Here is a 22,084-nt window from a genome sequence, read left to right as displayed (position 1 = left end):
AACAATCCAGGGATGTTCCAAATCCCATATTCTAAGCCTTGTTTAACCTCTAACAAAATGTGCTGTTGCTTATTTGTTTGGAATGGGACTGGTCTTCCTGACAGCTTCAAAGCCTTAAGTTTTTTCCAAGGGTAGCTTGGATACCTGATGTCTGAAGCCTCTGACTTGAGGGATCACTAACCAAAACAGGGACTGCTTTGCAAATTGAAAGAGTTCAGCAAAGGGTAGTGGGCGCACAGGTAGCATTTTGCCATTTCCAAGTTACAAAATAAGCCTCTTGGAGTCACTGCTATGTCTTTTGTAAGTCAGCAAGCTAAAGACAGACACTATAAATAGCTGTCACTTGGTATTTACTTCTGCCATCAGGGTGAAGTGTTTGCCTAGGGTTGATGTTGTGCCCTGCCATGTGTACATGGCTAGGGCATGCTCATCTGCCCCCTAAATACACAGGCTCTGCTGCTGTGCTTCCCACTTCCCTCATTTTGGTTTCTCTATGGAATGGGGCAGAATGCATTGCTCTGGCTCTGATTTGGTGCTGCTGAAAAAGACCTTCTCTATTGGACAGAGCCTTGGGCAACATGGTTAAGTGTGAGGTGTCCCTGCCCAGGGCAGGGTGGTTGGAACTGGATGATTTTAAGGTCCTTTCCAACACAAACCATTTTATGATTGCAAAGAAAGATGTTTCTTTACCTGCCCAAGCCTGTAAGCTTTAACACAGCACAGCACAGCTCAGTTCCTTTTGTCTCTGTTGTTGTGGGTTACAGAAAGTGAACTAATGTACTCGGCAAGCTTGAGTAATACTGACCAGCATTACCCCTTGTGTTCGGTGCTTTTCAGTCCTATAATAAGCCCAGAAGCCATTAAATCCAAGCAGGCTGGAGTGGGAAGGACTTGGAAAGAAATGTTTTTTAAGCACTAATTTTGCCATTCATGTTGCCAGCAAGAGAGAAGGTGGTTTGGGGAACAAAATCTCAGTCTATTGCCTTATGATTTATATTTTTTTTCTAGCTCCAAGAGCAAGAGAAAACTCAAATTGAAAGGTATGGATGGGTTGTTATAATTGGAGCACTTCAAGCTGCATGAATGCTTTTCAAATGACTCTCTAAAGACATTTCATCCATCAAAAATAATTCAGTCTTTTGTCAGGCTCAGAAAAGCAACTAATCACTAGCAGATATGTTTATAAGTAGAAGAATACATGCCATGGATTTTGCCCGGCTGTAAAATGTATTAGTCACAAGTACCTCTACTGAATACTCTCACTGATGTGATCAAGTGGACGTGGGCCCCAAACCATGCAGCAAAAGCGTTAGCAGTGAAATCCAGGAATAAATCCAATCTAGCTGCTGCGTACGGTAGAGACAATTGCTGAATTAAATTACTTTCAGATGCAACTCTCCTTCTACCTATAGTTTAACAAAAAGCGTGCATCGAGATAGATTTTCCCAGCCAGTGTCAAACCCTATGTTCTCTCTGTACTAACAGTGGGTGGGAGTGTTTCAGGGCACGGCTGCACCTCAGGGACTACAAACCATGTGGAAGCCTTTCTTTGGCTCTGATGACCAGCCCATCACAGTAAAAATAACTGAATCTGGGAGAGGCTTCATCAAGTGAGCCTCCCTGGAGAAGAGGGGCAGCAGGAGGCCAAAGGTTTGTTTTCATAATAACATAGGAGCAGATGCAGAAGAAAGAGGATAGGAGTGCTCATTACCTTGCTAATGTGGAACTCCAGCCTTCTCATATATCTTTCGACTGCTTTGATTTGCTGGAGGAGAGGAAGAGGTAGAGGGTGAGGCACATGAAACAAATCAGTAAGACACCACCACACTTTCTCTGCTAGTCCCCATGGATCTGAGAGATGACTCCTCAAAACACAGAGGGTTTCAGTGCCCTTGAATCTGGAATCAGCTGGCCCACCTTGCTACCATTAATCTGCTGCTGACAGCAGAATTCACTGACTTGCGCGCCTAATATATTTTCAAAAAGGGGTTGTCTTTGATGGGATTCCTCTAGTTTTTAAAATTTTTAAATGAGAAAACAAACAAACAAACGCAGAGAGCCTTTTTAACCCAAAATACTGTACTTTCAAGTACTTTGAAACCCAGTATTAAAATTGATCAGATTTTGCATTTCAAAATCCATTCTCTTCCTTAGCAAACACTTTCTGACAGCAAAACCAGGCCTGGCATTTTGACTGAAAGAAAAAGCCAGACTTGTTCAGGAAACATTTTTGAAAGTTTCCTTTTTGTTTCACCCAAATTTTCCTGCAGGGAGAAATATGTCCAGCTTTTCCTAACCAGGAACTGGCAGGAGCAGGGATGAGCCAGGGCTTGACCCGGCTCCCACAAGACCCCCCTGGGGTGCCTGTGCCAGCCTCCCAGACACCTGGATCTGGCAGGGCCATGCTGCAGAAGGTGACAGCTTTAATGGCTGGCAGCTGACAGCAATAGGAGGTCTCATTCCTCTGTCTCCCTCCTCCCCTGCGCAGGGGTCTCCTTCCTTCCCTGTGCTTGTCCCAGAGCCTGTTTAACTTGATGGACCCTGTGACAGGGCTGAAAAGGTAAGTTTGATGCTGGGTTAGTGAGCACATCTGGTTGCCAGAGGTTCTGGATAATATCCCTGGGAAGAGGAGGGGAGTGGGACTTCTTCCTTTCCAAGAGCAAATTGTCAGATAACTTCTCCCTCAGCAGTGCTGGCCTGACCATTAGATCTGGCTGAGAGGTTTCCCATGCCAGCTACCTATATACTGTAAGGGTACTAACTTCCTTGCAAAACCAGTGTCAAAGGGAGTAACATACCTTATCTAAATCGTACAGGACTCCCTGCAACAGAAAGCACAAAACTGTGATTAATTTTGCAGCATAACAGCACTATGAGAAACTTGATGAACTATGAGAAATTTGATGGACCGTGAGAAAGTAACATTTGTCAGTCAATAGAAATCAGAAATTGGTCACAAATAAGACCAGGGCTGGAAGGGAAGAAGAGCATCAGTGCAATGTCTCAGTATCCCACTCCCACCCCCTGGCTGCCCCAGCACCTCGAGGAGGTTCACTGTGCATTCACACAATGAAAAAGCATTACACGTACCAGGCGTGAGTTTCTTTTCATGTCTTTTAACTGAGTAGTCAACTTATCCAGCTCTGTCTGGTGAACTTCCAGATACTCACTGTAAACACAAGCCAGAGAAAGGACGCATGAACTCTGCAGCACACAGTGAGCTGGCTGCTGATCATCCTAAAAGAAAATCTCTCCAACAAATGTCTTTCTTTACTGGATATGTTTTCAGACAAGAGCTCATCCGCATCAACCTGTCCTAAATGCAGCTCCCTGCTGCTTTTGGGGGAATAAATAGGAGCCAAGTATTCAGCTGTGTTTTAGCTGTATATTAGCTGTGTATAGCACTTATTTAGCTTGGTGTTCTCCTCTCACTGAACAGCCAGTTTCAAGTTTGCTAATCTGCTGCTTACTTTGTGGGCTGGTGCCTTCCAGTTACTGCCCTTGTATCTGGCTGGTTAAAGCCCGGTTATCGTCTGGGATGTTATCTCAAAGGAGATAGGATTCTAAGAAATCTATTTTTAGTAGGATTCTAAGAAATTCAGAGTAAAGAAAAAATAATCTGATTTTGAAACCCCAGCCTTTGGGAGCTTTCCTAGCAATTTCAGTGGAAATGGGTTTCTGCCCCCTGTATTCCTGTTTCCCATGCAAGTATTTCAGATCCTAAGTGTTATAATCCAGGCTCCAATAGGTATATGCTCCTCTCCTACAGTTAAGGATCCCTGTTCCTGTGATACATTTCTCTAGGCTATAAAATGCCACAGGAAGTGTCAATCAGAAGCAGGATAAAGGCTCTTACTCCAGGCCACTCTTCAGGGCTCGGTAGACCTCTTCCATCCTTTTAGGCTGGGGCTCTTTGGGCGTGGTGCTGTTCTTGTGGCCCAAATTATGCATTTTCTTCACCTTTGCTTGGGGCTTCTTGAGTGCAGAGGAATTTTCAATAAAGGAGTTACACCTGCAAAATGAACATCAAAGAGGAGGAAATCCCTATAAATCACAACCGTCTCAAGGGAGGCGTAGCTTGGAGAAATCTTCTGATATTATCTCTGCTAGCAGAAAGGAATCTGGTGCTGTGCCTGCCAGTTGAAGGACTGTGTTTGTTTACAGGTTAAGAGGTCTGAGCAGCCCGGGACATGCGCTGTAGGCTTTTGATGTGCCAGTTGCCTTCCTGAGATATGAATGCAGGTCTGGAAATGCCGCGCTGACTATGAGGCTCATCAGACGTTTCTCTGTCTTATACCATGCCTGTCCTGCCTCACATTGCTCAGCCACAGCCATAAAAGAGCTGAGCTACATCCAGGTACAAGAAACACAAGGGAGCCCAGATAATCTGTGCCATAAAATGTGGGGGCTCCTAAGGAAGATTTGGCTCAGTTAAGAGTGCCTCTGGAGGACAGCATCACGCCTCTGGTCTTGAGCATGGACCATATTTAGCTCTGTATGAAGAGGGAGAATAGTTGTGCTACGTATAAGTGAATCTCCTGGGGACAGGTCAGCATCTAACAACCATTGCTGGCTTGACCTAACAACAGGAGGCGGCCCTTTGCCTGCTGTTCCTCAGCTGCTAACTGGTGGTCCGGCACCAGGAGATAGTGATTTCCACAAGATAAAATTAATTGTAAAGTAGCCTCTGGGGGCACTGGGGACTGGATAACTTGCTAAGTGCCTGATTCAAAGCCCTAAATCCTGTCTAGCTAAAGGGTAGTGCAAGGAAAGGCTCTAAAGCTAACCTCTGCCCTGTTTCAAGCAGGGCATGAAGGCAGGCAGCCCTGCAAGGGAAACAGAGGTGTTTCGAATTCATAGCAGCACTGCAATGGAAAAAACTGTCTTTTAGGCAGGAACAGTCTTAAACTGGGGGCGGTGGGTAGCGTATTGTGTTCCAGCACATGTCTCATGTTGAAAAGATCACTGCATAAGTTAGTAAATTAAAATGATTCTCTGAAATGCTCTCACAGCTCTGAGGCATGTGAGGAAGCCCTGCATTAATGGGGGAGAGGCAAACAGGCACTTGGGTAGTTAAGGTAGATGGTAACAGCTTGATTATACAAACAATACATAGAAAGATTTTTGCCTAGATTTCCTCTCACAAGTCAGGGAGAAGGCAGTCTTCTCTCACCTTTTTTCCACCTTCACCCCTAAATCCCAGTGCTCCCTTAGGACCCAACTTGGAAATTCCCCTTAGAAAGCACAGCACTTGCCTGGAGCGTCTCTCCTGAAGCCCGCTGAAACCAGCGAAAGACTGGCTTCTAATAATCCCATTAGGACCTCCTGGAGAGAATGAGTGTGATCCTATTGACATGATTTCAGGGAGCCTGGATGATATTCCTGAAAAACAACAGAAAGCAGGTCAGTGATGGAGGAGGATAAGAGGCAGGCAGTGAGGCTGGGGCTGCCTGGTGTCCATTAGTTATGGTAAGGGGTAACCAAATCCCAGGAGGAGCCGTGAGCCAGGGCACGAATCTGTTTGCGTTGCCAAATTGTCCTGACCCAAAAATAAAATGGTCCGATTTTAACTTCTGACTTACAGCCCAGGATCTACTGAAAATGTGCCAGAGACACCAAGAGGGTCTAATTGTGGGACTAGGAACTAGTCCCAGTGCCATCCCTGATATCTGCCATGCCTGGCATGCTTCTCCTCCAGTTCTGGTGTCCCCATCTGCTACATCAGGGTGTCCTGGAGATTACTCTGGGAGGGTGCAGAGCTCTTAGGGTGCACTCACCATCACTGCAAAATGATATTGCATATAATAACATTTTTAAAAGAGGGATCATTCACATGAGTCAAGTCCTGCAGCTCCCCTTTGATCCTTGCTCCTTTTCCCCATGGCTGTTCCCACCTGGCTGCTGAGAAGGAAGATGCAGTGAGTATATGCACAGCTGCAGCATTCCATGAGAAAGGGATGCCCTCCATCACACAGCATCAATGAGAGTGGGTAGGGGGAGGGGCTTCAGCATGTTGAGAGGAAGCCCCTGCTCTGTGTGTTTACTCATTTCCAGTGCCCATCTCAGCATCTACACCAAACTAAGGTGATTTCAACCAGCACAGAAATAGCAAACAAGTGGCATGGTTCGTAACAGCTCCATCAACTTGCTGTTGCCATGAGGGTAAAGGGGGGATGCTTCCCTCTTCCTCTACTATGAGGGTGATGAGACACTGGAACAAATTTCCCAGTGAAGTTGTGGCTGCCCCATCCCTGGCAGTGTTCAAGGCCAGGTTGGATGCGGCTTTGAGCAACCTGATCTAGTGTGAGGTGTCCCAGCCTACAGCAGGCGGGGTTGGAACTAGATGAGCTTTAAGGTGCCTTCCAAACCAAACCGTTCTATGGTTCGATAACTCCAATGCTGGACCCAGATGGTCCCAGTTCATTTCTCTCCAACAGCTGGGTCAAGGGGTGAGTTTGGTGCCAAGGCAGTATGGTGTGGCAGGGGCTGGAGCTGCAGGCAATGGAGATGATGCCTGGTGAGACCATGACCTGCAGGCTGAGGAGGTGAGAGTCTAAATCATCCTCTCATCCTCACAGATGAGGAATGATCACAAGCGCCCAAAAAAACACTCACCTGTGAAGGTGACAGATTTACGATGTAAACCTTCACAATCAAGCCTATTTATTAAAGATAAGCGCCAAAGCTACATGGCTCCTGCATGGCAAACACTCACCAGAGAAAGCAAACATGTGGGGAAACACTGTGCCCCATCCAGTTATGTTTAATTAGTAGCACTAAGCTGGGCAAATACTCTTTGAGGTGGCAGTACGTGTAATGGCTAGCTACTGCTTCTCTGTGGAGAGGACTGCATTGCCTGAAGTGCTGCTTTATCAGGAGTATTTCTGCAAGAGCTCTGCTAGGAATGTTTCTTTCAGTCCTTGCATTGCCAGCGCTAGTAGTAATGTGAAGCTTTCTCTATTGCACAGTCAAAACAGTGTACCTCTTTCTGTTTTGGAAGCAAGGGCTGCAGTGGGCATGTGAGTAGGCAAACCACATGGGCTGCAATTGCAGTTAAGGCCAGTTCTGTCTGCAGGCTCTGGAGAAACTGCAGTGAGGATGCACTTTAGCTAACTTGCACAGAGGTAAACATGCTCAAGCCACAGCTGGAGATACCTGATTCTTCAGTCAGTGAGTGCCCGAATTTGGCCCTATACTCACCCCTAGCACCCTTAGGCTCTCGGCACACCTCTGCAGAGCTGAGCTCTGCTTAGGCTTGCAGCTACCCAGCACCTGGCTGAAGCTACTTTGCAGCTCCCAGGGTCACACCTCACATCCCAGTAGATGGCACAGCATCCACCCATGCCAGTCTGACAGTTCAAACCCAACCGAGAACCAGCTCCTGCGAGACAAAGCTGAAACCACCCCATCACAGTACTCTGGGAGTCTGTCTAGCAAGTTCCCTTTGGTTTTGCAAATAACCCGAAGATGGTTAAGCTGCGTGCCGAATGCTCCTATTTGCATACAAGGATTTGCATTAAAAGTGGGTCCAGAGAGCCAAGGAGCAGAAAATCCCTTGCAAGCGTTCAGTGCTTGCATCGTTTGATAGGATGATTAACACACATCCTGACAGCAGCTGGAGACCTATGAGGGCAGAAGCTAAACAACACTGACAGTCAGAGGAGATTTAAATGCATAAACATCAGCCATTCCTCAAAAAATAAGAGGAATAAAACCAGCTTGAGGCTGGGTGCTAATCATGATCACATTTGCTATAAAAATATAATTACTTTAGATACAAAACTCAAAATGCTAACGTCTTCCACACAATTAATATATTCTGTATTAATGTGAATGAAAGATGAATTGGTTTCCCGCTGAACAAAATCTTTGTGTCCAAATGTGACCATGTGCAGAGAGACTGGAAGTGTTTTGGTTTTCCTTTGGGTAAACTTAAAAACTTCATAATTTTGGAAAAGGAATTTACTTATTTTCTTTATTTTGCTCAAGCACTCAGATGGCTTTGCAATGCTTTAGTAGCTAAGACTTTCCCAGAGATACCAGAAGGAAGTGTGGAATAAGCGCAATTGAAATGCAAATTGTAGACCTGCCTGGAGCTGCTTTCGCTTTGCTTTTGCATAAAATGGTCAGAACTCAAGAGTGCAGATAGGCTTGTACTCTCTCTATATTATATATAATCTTAGTGATTAATGTATGTTTGGTTTCTGTACAGAAGAAAACTGTGATTAAAGGAGGTAACAGAGTTGGAACTGATGAAATCTCCCAGTTACTTTTCAGTTTGTCAGATTAGAGGTTGACCCTACTGTACAAACACAATCTGTTCTTGAGATTTAAACTTACATTGTTGACATCTCAAATACTTCCAACTGACCTTACAAAATAACACTGACTCCACCAGCAGCAGCCTCTTAGCCCAGACTCACATAGACACCAGCTGCATATGGGCACCACATCACTGGATTATTTATGATACCTGCATCTAGCAAAGACACTTTGAGTAATGAGTATTTGTCACATTGTTGTAATATACTTTGCCTCAAGCCATTTCCAGGCCTTTGTGCTATCAACTAAATAGACCTACCTCTGCATTTAATAATACAGTTGTATTCTGTTTCTGTGCATAGATACAGTCAATAGTATAATAATTTCAGTAAGGCTCAGTCTACAAGGATCTTTTACTGACCTGACTGGTATCCCTACAGATGAACACTACTGAGGGGATTTTGGCAGTACTCCAATGTAGCGATCAAGTTTCTAAGTCTACATTTAGTAGTTATATGACATAATGCTCCTCTCTTCTAGATACAGCATAAGCTTTGCTCTCAATATAAAGCATATTGAACATCTAAAACGATATTAAATGCCTTTGAGATTTGAGAGATCCACCTCAGCAGTGGACGCACTGACCATGCTTACATTTTTATATCTAGCTAATGAACCACCTACGTTTCATTTTAAAAAGGCACCAGTCTGCTTACTGCTAATGCAGAAACATAATTAATATAATTAGTACTGCCTGTGCTAAGTGCATGGCAGTTGAATGATGAGCCCATCAGTGAGTCAAGGGATAAGGTGAAATCCTATCAGTACTCTTTCCCTGCCCTATTCTCTGACAGCTTAGCTTGCAGCAGGGAATGGCAGATAATTGATGATGTCTCTGTCCCCAGGGAAATAAAAGTCCCCTTTCCCAGCTCTCCTTTCAGTCTGGAAATGGGAAAACAGCTGAGCCTGAGTTAATGAGAGGGGAAGGGACCATCAAGGCCATCACATCTATAGGGCTGCCCTCTCTTCATCACCTTCAGCATGAACCCCCACCTCCCATAATGCAGAAGTATTTGACAAACAGCATGGACATCAATCCAAGCTAAAAGAGGGGAAATTCCATCAGAAACATATGTGCTAAATCTAGACTAATTTATGCATGGCCCCTTTTGGTTTGCTTTTTCCCCATAGTATTTTTTATTCACCACATTTTGAGACGTTGGGTTTGGTACACATGTGCTAGCAACCACGTAAAGCTGCAATGAATATCCTAGTGGTAATGGTGTCCTTGATTCCCCCTGTTCTCTCCTTGTAGAAGCTATGGTTACAGCTCTGGGTCTAGGGTTTGCTGTAGGCTGTTAGGGAGCTCTCTGCAGCTGAGGGTTCATGGAATAGAGGCTTCAAGGACACTTCAGGATTATGCATAATCCTTGACTGAATAGGAATGAGGGGTAGGACTCAATGAATGAAAGGAGCCTTGATAATCCTTTGTTCCTGTATTATTTTTTTGTATGACACATGTTTCAAGGTCCACTTGGGATCTAAGCAGCTGCAGTCCCTACAGTGAGATGGTTTGTATGTTGTTCCTTCTGCTGATCTGTGTTCTGCAGGGTGCCCATTAAAAATTGGTGGTAATTATTTAGGTTAAGGTAAACTAAGGGTGTTCTCTAAACTGATGTGAGTGGATGGCTACAGAAGTCAACTGACTCTATTTTGCATGCTAGGAACATTTCTTATCTGCAAACCTGGGGAATGTCTAACAAATTAACTGGTATCTTCTTGAGTAATGAAAGAAAAGATGTCCCTCTTTCATCTATGTCAAGGTATGTTCTGTTTATCAGACTAGCTGGCCAAAGATAAAAACTTTTAATTGCAGAAAGATCACATTCAGGAATGTGCACCTCCAAAAGAATAAATCCAGTAAGGGAAGAAACTGGTTATACCCTAGAAGTCACGTAAGGCCAGGAAGTTCTTTCTGCTTTGCACTCATAAATCCAAAAAGCAAGCTCAATTCTGAACTTACTCAGGCTCGGTTCAATGCTGAACTTATTCAGTACAGCTTCAACTGGTGTCACTTGCTTTTGTAGCTTGAAGTCTAGTAATTTTTAATATTTAGTTTCCAACTTCTTCCTTCTTATTTAATTGAATCACCCTGGCAATATGAGGCCAGCAGGGCCAGTATCCCAAATAACCACCTGGAATTTATGGTTTCCATGTTTCTTAGACTCCTAGAAGGCACAGAAGTATGCACCTTGGATGAGAATGTAGACATTCTTGTGGATGTTTTTCTAATATAAAGAATTGACAATAATATATGGGTAAGAGCACTCAGGAGCATTATAAAAACTTTCACAAGAAACTTAATTCTCACACAAGAGTTTTTACACTTATAAGCATTACTGGTAATTCCTGAATATGTCAGGAACATTTCTGTGGGATTGGATCTCCTGGAAGCACCTGTAGAAGGGTGTCTTCTGCTGGTCACTGGATTACATGAGTTGTGGCTTTGATTGCACATTTTATGCTCCCAGTGACTGGGCTGCTCCTTCCTTGTGCAGAGTAGCATTCACCAGAGCTGTACAGGCATGTGAGCTCCATCTGAAGAACTATTCTTGGTTACCAAAACAAAATCATTTGCATTTTTTCCATCAAAGTCCAAGGCTATGAGATTCCTAAATAGCAGCATATGGCTATACTGACAAGCACACTTCCCAAGCCTACATCAGCCGGTGAAAGGCCAGCAGATCTGTGAGCTTCAAATGTTAATTTTAGCATACAGAACAAGAGCCACGTGGACTTACCAGCATGGCTGCAGAGAGCAGCACTGCACAGAGAAGGAGCTGTAACTGACACAGGCCCCTCTCCTTCAAATGGGAGTTTTGGGAGCACCTGGGTCATGCTTGGGTAGGCATCAAAGGTGTTGGTAGCAACATATCCCTGCCCCAGCAGAAGGAAGAAAACTTCTGCCCCACCTCTTAGAGCAACAGGAATCTTAGTTTAGTGCACCACAGCTTGTCCTGCCCCTGGTGGCAGCCTGAGGTGGGTCTTTTCCCCAGCCACAGACATCCAAGCCTTGCCACCACCTATCCAGCAGGATCTCTCCAAAGGCTTTGTGCTCACTTGTCACTGTTGCTTTATATGCAGTGACACCTACGGTGATTCTTTCTTTTATCAGTCTCATTTCAACACTTTCAGTTTGTGTGGAATCAGTTTTTACAATGCACAAAGAAGTGTTTATGCAACTCATGCATTTTTTATAGCTCTACTTAAGTCCATAGCTGGGGGCTTTAGTTTGCCATGCAGAAATCGCTGCGAATGAGCACAAGGCACAGTTACCTATTTCTAAGAAACAAAAATGTTAGATTTGGGTATTTTGTTGCCAATTTTACCTTTTGTTTCAAATAATGTTCTTCCCAAGACTTGATACTGACAGCAAGACTTGTACTTCATGGTCTCATTTCCATAAGAACATTTTTTATGTTGAATGTAAAGACATTTTCAACTCAAATGTTACAGTATTTGCTAGCTCATCACTAGACACTCCGAGCAGAAACACAAATTGTCTACCAACTGGAATAGCTCATGCTGTTTGTTCTGCTCCTTCTACCCAAATTGGATGTACAGAAACCAAAAAGCAATAATAATAGCAAGAAAAAAGCTAACAGTGAAGGTCAGTAGCAAAACGGTAAAGAGTATGTGGCTGTAAATGTATAGGACCTGATACCTGATACTCCCGCTGCAATATAGCTCCATAAATTCAGCAAGCATCAGTCACCTTTCACACCAGTCTAGCTGCTAAAGTCAGCATGGGGACTTTTAACTTTATCTTGAATTTTTTCTGTAAAACACGCCTTTGGCATCGATACTTCACGAGCACAGAAATAATGTCTGGGGGTGGCAAAAGTAAAAGCAGCACCCCTTCTGTCTTATACCACAATTAGCTTTCTTCCTGCTGCTACTCTTTCACCAGAGGTCCTGGTACATGACCCACTTTTCCTGCTGGGGAGCTACAAACTGCCCTTTCCTTTGCTTAACCTCCCCTCAAGAGAAACACTCACAGCATTGCTCCTTACCCTTGGTACGGCACATACCAAAAACATAAGGAGAGGGAAATGCGAATGAGTTATTCCACTGTCATAAACCCAAGAAAAATAAATATGATCCTAAATGGTTCCCGTGCAGGACAGATGGGTTCATGGTCACTGACCTCCTTTTTCCCAGTTCCAGCATTTGTTTCTCTCTGGCAGCTGGAGTGAGTGTGTGCATGAGCCCACATGGTACCCTCCCTAATGCCATTCCCTTACAGCACAAGGAACACGGAGCAATCATATTCAGCTGGAATTAGTGTAGATAAGCAAAATTTGGTCTGTAACAGTGTATATGAATGTGGCTGGGGGATCAGAATCCAGCTGTCTAATCAGATTTGACGTTCGTTCATTTCAAACCCACCCCGCTACGCAGAATTATCTTTGATTAGAAGTCAGCTCCAATCCTACTCATCATTGATTATTCGTTATGGCAATCAAGGATTTAATTAAAAACAAAGCCCCCCCTGCCATTCAAGTGCCAGCAAGTAACCTAAAGAAAATGTATTTCTGAAAATCAACTGAAAATTATCTTCTTGTGCTCTGAAGACACCTTTCCCTAACACCAATTCAGGGCGAGTGACCTGCACAAGCAATGAATCACGCTGTCATTTCAGCAGTGCTACCCAGTAGTAAAGGTGGAAGGCTTTGTGCTGTTCTGTTCTCTATCCCTGTATTAGGAGATCAACTACGAGGAGTGATCTTGTGTTAAGCACTAAGACTAGCATGATGCCAAGCAGGCTGTGGGAGCTACTCTGTCCAGCAGCAGCCTAGGTACTTCTCTACCTCTTTCAGCTCAAGCCACTGAACACTGCCTGGCTGATCGCACATGCTGGGTGGAATTTCAGTTTCTCAGTTCAGATCACATAAAGCAATCAACCTATACTGCACTTCTGAAAGCATTAGCGGTAGGGAAGGCCTAGGAAGCCATGAGTGGTGCTGGTGGTCTCCCTTGGCCTTTACTGACCAACAGTAACAGGTGGATGAGCCCATGAGTATGATCTGAGAACAAGGAGGGTAAGTCATCCCTGATATCAATAGATGCAACTCCAGTGGGAGTCTTTTGTCAAAATCCATGATGACTCTGAGCAGTGACCTAAATTTTTGTGTCAAGTACAAGCAGCAGAGTGGCTTCACTTTCTCAGACTGTGTAAGCAATGAACATAAAAACCTTCTCACTGGCAGGAGAGAAAAGCAATGACCCAGTAGTGTTTAATATAAAATCATCCTTAAGAGTACTGCTTTCCTTTATTACTTGGCACCAGTATTTCTGCTGTTTACAACTCTCATTTAATGCAGATGGCAGCAGCATGGGCAAGGACAGCAAGCAGAACATACAACCTCTTTGCATCTGCAGGGAAGTAAATGCATCAAAGAGACACATAGGATGATTTTGGTAACCAGTGGACTGCTCTAGAGATTATTTGTTTCGCTTCAGCCAAGACAGACAAATTGTAGCTGTACTTGGTATCCATTCCAGGTACGCTCTAATATAAGCATGAGCCAGCTAAATTAAACAAATAAGACAGGCTTTTCATCCTTGAAAGGAAAGTAAAACAGCACTGTTGTTAAAACCTTTCAGTTGCTAATGAGATACAAACACTTTGCTACTCCTCTTTAAATACATGGGATTAGGGTGACTTAAACCGGCCTGGATGTTTATTGATCATTCTATTTCAAGGGCCCTCTTAATGTCATGTTGCTCACTAAAATATTAAGATACAAAACTACATGTTTAAGGGCAGAGGATCTTTAAAGCTGAGCATTCTCGTCCCAGATAGGAGCATTGCAGCAATGGATTTGTTTAATCTTTTCGACACCTCACAAGAGCACTGCCGTAAAAGTCCTGTGTTACTTCATTTGTATTTGGCTATAGCATGTGTCTGAAGCTCTTCTCTAGTACATCATGTAGCTGAACACCGTCCATGCACAACTAAGAGAAGCTGTGTGCCCAGATGTTACTCCCTTGTCTTTTGTCTTCAGTCCATTTAAATTCAATACTTGAATCTTGTGGTAAAGAAGACCTTACATATATGATTTCTATGAGTTATATTTAAAGTTATGGCAGAGGTTATTATTCTTCTGGCTAGAGTATTTTAATCTTTAAAAACTCTCGAAGGTATAATAGACAACAGTCCTTATCTAATATCACTAAACAGCCTGAACTTCCCCAAAAACCACTACCTTCTTCAGCCAGGATCATTAAAGGAGCTGTAAAAAGCAGCTGAAATACATTTGATGCAGGATAGAGGGATAAGGGAAATCTGTGCTATGAAGAGTCCCTCTTGGAAAAGCTTGTGTTAATGATGCTCGTACTGGAGAAAAGATCTGACAACCAAGAGGGAAAGTGAGCAAAACCAGGAAGGTGCTTGCTATGTGCAAGAGACCTGATTGTAGCCTTCCGGTTCTTATAGGGGGCTTATAAGAAAGTTGGGGTCAGACTTTTTAGGAGGGCCTGTTGTGATAGGAGAAAGAGTAATGGTTTTAAACTAAAAGAGGGCAGATTGAGACTAGACATAATGAAGAATTTTTTGTATTATAAGGATAGTGAAACATTGGCACAGATTGCCCAGAGAGGTTGTAGATGCCCCATCCCTCAAACCATTCAAGATCAGGTTGGATCAGGCTCTGAGCAACCTGGTCTAATCGAAGATGTCCCTGCTTATTGCAAGGGGATTGGACAAGATAACCTTTAAAGGTCCCTTCCAACTCAAACTCTGCTATGATTCTAAGTCTCTCATCATAGGAAAGTTGTTCCCTCTTGAATCTGCAAGGGTTTTCTGCTCCCTGGGGCAAAGGAGATTACGCTGCTTGGGCAATTGCTGGCACAGATGTGGTTTGGGCCAGTTTGCGCTCTCCCACACAACTACTGGGCATGGTCTGGGAACTGGCAAGGGCCAAGGACCATTCTCAAAGCAGTCTTCATGTGTTTTCCTCTTTTGAAGAACAGGGGAGTTTAATGCCACGGATACAGTCTGGTCTGTGCCTGTTGCCATTAGTGCCTGAGACCAATCCTAAATGCCTGTATTTTACTGTCACAGGCACAGTCAGAGCAAACCTGATGAAACACTTAAATACATGGCAAGTAGATCTAGTCAGGTTAAATTGGTAAATTTAATCTCTAATTAATTACAAATTAAATTGAGTTAAATACAAATTAAATACATTATTAAATACAAAAATTTTGAGTTTAAAAGTCATACTGTCCAGCCATGCTATAGGTTTAGTTACCATATGAGTCTTTCAGGCACGGAGACATTACAGATAAACTGAGCATGGAATGAATAGATCTGACAGCGTTTATTGTTGCTGGACTACAAGGCAATTATGACGTATAACTTTGCATTGCTCAAATTAAAGCAGCAGTCATCTCACCACAGCCCTGCTTTTCCAGAGTCTGCCATTTAAAGGAAAAACCCACTGGGGCTATTGCAGGCTAATGGCAAGCTTAGAAGAATGACCCCTTATCTTGTTCTCCCTCTCACTCCTTCCTCGTTTCCCTCTCTGTTGAGATTTCTGCATTTTTCAGTTCACATCAAAGTGATGGTCTGTCATTGAGGGTATAGGAAAAGGAGGATATAATGGGTTTATAAGATGATGGAAAACTAGTTCGTCGTTTTGCCAATGGAAGCAATTGTCTTCTTCACTTCACAGCAGCATGACATTCCCACAAGGAAAAAAAAAAAGTGGCTGCAGAAATTCTGCATACAGCATTTGGTTTATGTTCACATAGGAGCTGTTACACTGGATTCACTGGTCCCTTCTTCTGTACCAGGAAGGACGATTATTTTCTTTTTAAGGGCAGGGACACGAAAGAATGGGGAAAAATGCAGCCCCTTGCTGGATAACTTCCAGATGAAAAGCTATCTAATCATCAGGGATCTTTAGCTTTCATTGTAGGGCATGGAAATCAAATATACTGCAAGTGCTTCCAGTCCAGCACCTGCATGCATGGAAGCAAGGCTTTGTGGTCCAGCTGGGGAGATGATGGCAACATCCCCCTCTGATTTCAAAGAAAGCAAAACCTTAGTATATGCAGGCAGGATTTTAAGCTGATTATTTTCCAGCCTCAGCTGAAGCCTTAACCTTTTTTAAACGGCTTTGGTTTGGTTTTGTGTAGCACAGATGACTTACAGAGCATTTCCAGCTCTCGGCTTTATTAATCTAAGTATCTAATAAACTGAGCACTTGCCCCTGTTTACTTTAGAGGACATCTATTCTCATGCATAAGGTCTTGTGTATATCTAAGTAGATGTGGCCTGCGACTGTTACACTGAATTCAGAAAAAAGCCTCATCGTTCAAAGAGCACCTCACAGCCAATTGCTTCCTGCCCCACAATCATCTCTGTGAAAACCTCCAAGTCCTTCTTTGAACTAACAAAATGGTATATTGCGGATGTACCAAACAAGACAAGCAAAGGGCAGTCAGTCATGCAGGACTTGACACATTATGCACTTAATTGAGCATTGGCATTTTTTCAACAGCATCTTCATCCACGGACATGCCTGTATGGTTGGAAAAAGGCACAGAACAGCTGTTACTACCATAATCCAGCAACACTTGCAGGGATGGGCAGAGAAAAGTGTGTCTTCGTACCCGGGAAGACTCCCTGGCCAAAGACTGCTCGCAGGGATGTTATTGCACAAAGCTGAAACATACGTCCCTACCACAATTAAAGTTTTAAATCCAAACATTTTTAAATTAAATACCAACAGAGGATGTCAGGTTGCTTAATTATGGAAAAGGCCCTTTCCCTCATGTTATACAATTAGAAAACGCCCATAAGACTTCGACTACAGAGCTACATCGAATGCCCTACCTACCTGCCTGCCTGAGACAGTACCACAGACAAGTGACACTATCTCAGCCCCAAGCACAAGCCCCACTCCCCGAGACATCTTCAAAGGGCATGTTCAGTACAAACACTATTTTTTCCTCCAATTTGCCTCAGTCTGCAGCAGATGCAAGATAAAATCAAGAAAGAAAGATGCCTCACTGAGGGACAAGTCAAGCTGTTTTGGCTGCTCAGATAGTGAGATGGTAATTTGGGGAATGAGAAAGGAAGCTGGGGTGCTCAACCTTGCCCTGTCTGTTGAAACATGAACTCCTGCAGCTATCTGCAGGTGCTTATTTGCCTATCTCCAACGGATTTCACTGTAAATGAGTTCCTTCCTTTGGTCAGCTCAGATAGAAATGTTTAAATAGTCAGCCTAGCCTGGTCTTTTGTAGAGGTGAAAGCACAAGCTAAAACCAGAACCTTGGTGATTGCTCTGCTGCAACTGCTTTCTGGAGTTGATGGACGGCCTCAAGCTTTTCTGTTGGCAATGTTTTCAGGACAAAGTAAAGTCTGACAAATATCTGGGTGGTTTTGAATAATAATAAGTAAAAGGTTTCATGCAAAAGGAATTATGTGAAACAGATCTCGTGTCACTGAAGGGTTACCAGCAGGCTGCCTGACCTGGGAAGCTCTAGCTGCTGCAATTAATAGGGCTGTTTGAGGGCCAGGGGAGAGGGCAGGCTGTGAGCAGTGGGACAGCAGTAATGAGGTGGCTGGCTCTGCCAGCCAAGGTCAGCTTACTGCAGGCATCAGAGACCAGAGAGCTTCTGATGCTCTAAAAGGGCTGGACAATAAACTGTATGATTGTGACTACTTCATGTGTTGCACTGGGTCCAGGGAACTGTCAGCTTCAATTTGTTCCTTCCATTGAAGAGAAGGAAGATGCTTGCATACTTCTGTGCTATATACCCTTTCTTTTGTGTTGGCTGGGGAGTAGAAAATACAGGATACACTTCTAACATAAAAACATGGCAGAAAAAGGTAACTTTAGGAAATAAAATCCAGTTAGTTCTTGCATCATGCTTAGAGGACTCACTTCTTATTGAGGCCACTGGGTGCAGAGCCTGGATGTGAAGACCAAAGCAAGGTCTGTGTTTGTGGCTGCCAAAAAGCAATTCAGGAGCACCAAGGTGATTCGAGGTGTACACCAGCATGTACTGGCACTTGTTTTTTGATCACGGCTGGATACAGCCAATTCCTGGAGCCTTGCTGCTGCTCCCTAATTAACCTGGACGTGGTCAGGGAGGGCGAGATCCTCTCTCTTCCCAGCAGCACCAGACCCAGAAGTGGAGATACTTCAAAGCTGGAGGTATAAAGCCAAAACTTGAGGGGCTGAATCCAAACCCCCTGGATGCAGATCTGCAGTGATAGGAGAAGGGGTAATGGTTTTAAACTAAAACCTGGGTAGATTTAGACTAGATATAAGTAAGAAATTTGTTATGATGAGGGTGGTGAAACACTGGAACAGGTGGCCCAATGAGGTGGTAGATGCCCCATCCCTGGAAGTGTTCAAGGTCAAGTTGAACAGGGCTCTGAGCAACCTGATCTAGTTGAAGACGTCCCTGCTGACTGCAGGGTGTTTGGATTGGGTGACCTTTAAAGGCCACAGAATCATAGAATGGTTTGGGTTGGAAGGAACCTTACAGATCATCTGGTTCCAGCTCCCCTGCCATGAGCAGGGACGCCTTCCACTAGGCCAGGTTGCACAAGGCTCTGTCCAGTTTGGCATTGAACACTGCCAGGGATGGGGCACCCGAAACTTCTCTGGGCAACCTGTGCCAGTGCCTCACCACCCTCATAGTGAAAAGTGCTTCCTAATGTCTAATCCAGATCTCTTCTCTTTCAGTTTAAAGCCATTTCCCCTTGTCTTATCACTACACACCCTTACAAAAAGTCCCTCTCCAGCTTTCCTGTAGGCCTCATTTAGGTATTAGAAGACAGGTCTCCTCAGAGCCTTCTCTTCTCCAGGCTGAACAAGCCCAGCTCTCTCAGCCTGTCTCCATAGGAGAGGCGTTCCAACCTTCTGATCATCTTTGTGGCCCTCCTCTGGACTTGCTCCAACAGGTCCACATCCCATCAGAATGGGACAGAATGGGACAGGGCAGGAGTGAGCCAGCCCTAGCCCAGCCACTCAGCTCACATGGGTGCAGATAAGCAAGGGCAAGAGCAGCATTTGCATGGAGGAGCAAAAATAAAGCTGCTGAGCAGCAGTGGCCAGGAAAATACAGTTTCTGCTTCGATTTGGGGTATGCAGGGAAGGACAGTCATGAGGTTCAAAGTGAGCTGGCTGCCTAGCCTGAACTGAGCCATTCCTGACATTAGGCAGAGATATATAATATGATCTGGTTTATTGCACGCAGGGTTGGCTCCTGCTGCCGCTCTGCTTCCAGCCCTCTCACAGGGAGCTGGCTAAGCCCATCCAGCTGCTCCTCCTCCAGCCACCCGGCTCCTCTCCACACAGAGTGCCCTCCTGTCTTGCTCTGGAAAAACTGAATGTTTGAAGGGCAGTGAGGGAAACAAAGATGTTGGCAACTTCACTACAGGAAACTGAATTCTCGTTTACACTGTTGCGCATCCAAACTGGAGCCACCACAGCCTGTGAAGTCCCTCAGAGCAAAATTGCTTTCCTCACAAGACTTGGAGTTTGATTTTCTAACTTCGCAGTGTGTCCAGTGTTTCCTCTCTGCCTTCTCAAAGGGCAAGCACATCTTGGAGCCAGTGGGAAAAAAGTAGTGCATGCCCTTGCTGATTAGTTTTGAAAATCTGACTGAGAAACGTGTCTAAGAACCTTCCTGCCAGAAGAGCAGCAAGCACTGGAAGCTAAGTGAACAGAACACAGACCTCCAAGCTCCGGCTAAGTGTGAAAATAACCACATTTCTTCCCATTTTGTTAAGAGAGTCATCCAGGAACACATAGCTTGAAAGTGATGTGGCAGACCCCTATCTCATGTCCTCTCTAAGAAGCCTGTGCCATAGCACACACTCAGGCATCGTTCTCCTCACTTCCCTCCCTGGCTGCTTTCAGCTGATGCTCCGTGCTAGCTCAATGGGCACAGACACAACCTGCCCATCTCCCTGCTGCTCGCAGCTTAGCTTGAGTGGTGAAAACTACCCCAGTAAGTGGGTTGTCAGTGAGCAGCTTGTCACTGCCACATGTATAGCATGCGGAGAAAAAAAAGCCCAAGTCAGACCAGCCATCCCTTTTTTGGAAAAAGCCAATGCTGCCTTTAGTTCTCACTCCCACTTCTTCCCAGTGGGGAAGCAAGGCAGCTCTCCCCAGAACCAGACCTTTCCCAGCAGAGTGTTTTGTGTGGAATTTACCTTTCTGCTTGCTTGGGTTTAAAAATATCAAACAGCAAAATGTAACCCTGCATGCCGTGTGAATGCGCTGCTGAGAGTTGTGAAGTCGTGCTCTGTACCGCTTGTACCCTGAGCGTTTGCTCTGTGATACTGGTGAATAAAGTGGTCATGTGCCATGAGACCACAAGGAAGTACAGCCACCTTCTCGCTTAGGGATGCTCCTTCATCCTGAACCACACACTTGTCCCTTTATACATTCTCAAATGTTTAAGGAATATTCATTCCGCTATAGAAAAACCTCTAAGATATAACTGGATTGTCATTCTAGGGAGAAGCAGAGATACAGAAAAGCTAATTGCTCTGATCCCAGGGCAGGATCCTGAAAAGAAATGAAATCTGTTCCTTCTTACAAATTAAAACAAACAAACAAACAACCCCCCTAAACCCACACCTTGTCAGGGAAGTGCTGCTTGAATGTCAGGCATTAAACCAGCACAATGATATGGATGCCAGGATTTTAAAAGGCCACATTGCACAAGTGCTCCCCTGCACTTGCAGCCATTGCAGACACCATCTTAACTGACTCTCCTAGTGATTCAGTTACTGGCTGAGCAAAGGCTGAATTTACAGAAGAAAAGATAGATTCTGCTGCCTTTACACTCCCACTGTTTAATATATAGCCACCCACACTTACTTAAGCATGGAGCACTCTGTCACATTTGCCCATTATGGTTATAAAGCCATGCTCCTAACCCGGCTCAGCAGATGCCTTCCTCGAGTCTGGCCACAGTAAATCACTTATGTATCTTCCAGTGTGTGAAAATCTCAGAGACAGCTGGGCAGCAAGTGCAGACACCTTCTAGGAAAGACACCGTCCTCTTGCCTCCTTCCTTAAGCCCCCTGTTTGGGTATGCTTTCGCTCTTGTTTATTCAGAAGGAGAGGGATGCTTGTGAAACCTAATTAGCCACTGGAGAACATGAAGGTAATGTTTCTGTTTGGGAGTGTGTTCCCTGCCCCGGGCTCCAGCTGCGTGACAGCAGCTCAAACATGGTAATTAAGATGAGCGTGGCTGAATGCACGGCCAGATTAATGAATGCAGAAATTACACATGAAAACACATTCAGCTCTTCTCAGGGAGATGTATGAAAGGGTGCAAAGGCAGAACGGCCACACGCACACAAACTCGCACACAGAGTTTCCAGAAGCTTTTTGAAACTTTGAATGAGAGACAGCAAAATGCTCAGTTAACACAGCCATAGAAAGACCAGCTCAGATTAGGCTGACCTTTTGTAACCAGAGCATTCAAAGGTAAACTGAAGTGCTGTGCCAGAGTGTAGTACGCTTGCATCAGTTCTTGGGAACGAGCTAGAGACTGAAAGGAGAACTTAAGAGGGTCTAAGCTTTCCTCCAACCAGTAATACCATAAAAGCTCACTGGAAATAGAAGACCTAATAGACTGAGAGTTTTTTTTATGGAAACCAGGCTAAGCACTTCCACGCGCGCTGGGAAACCATTAAACTCGTTCCCCCGCACAGCTTTTCACATCCCTCAGCGAACACCCACTCACAGCCGAGATTTTCCTCACATTCCCACCCCAG

At 44.5% G+C, this 22,084-nt stretch overlaps 1 protein-coding gene across 1 annotated transcript in view; it reads right to left on the bottom strand.

Annotated features, from left to right (window-relative positions):
* RIPOR2 (RHO family interacting cell polarization regulator 2) overlaps positions 1–22,084 on the bottom strand; it is a 64,548-nt gene that overhangs the window by 26,942 nt on the left and 15,522 nt on the right. Inside the window, 5 exon segments of the mRNA XM_057414708.1 lie at positions 1,712–1,765; positions 2,799–2,822; positions 3,091–3,169; positions 3,857–4,012; positions 5,256–5,382. Coding sequence (XP_057270691.1) covers positions 1,712–1,765; positions 2,799–2,822; positions 3,091–3,169; positions 3,857–4,012; positions 5,256–5,382 — 440 coding nt within the window.

Source organism: Pezoporus wallicus, unplaced genomic scaffold (genome assembly GCF_028554395.1).
Source record: "Pezoporus wallicus isolate ANWC-B61680 ecotype Strahan unplaced genomic scaffold, APGP_CSIRO_Pwel_v1 contig_2, whole genome shotgun sequence".
NCBI classification, from domain to species: Eukaryota; Metazoa; Chordata; class Aves; order Psittaciformes; family Psittacidae; genus Pezoporus; species Pezoporus wallicus.
This window is presented reverse-complemented; position numbering and strand designations above follow the sequence as displayed.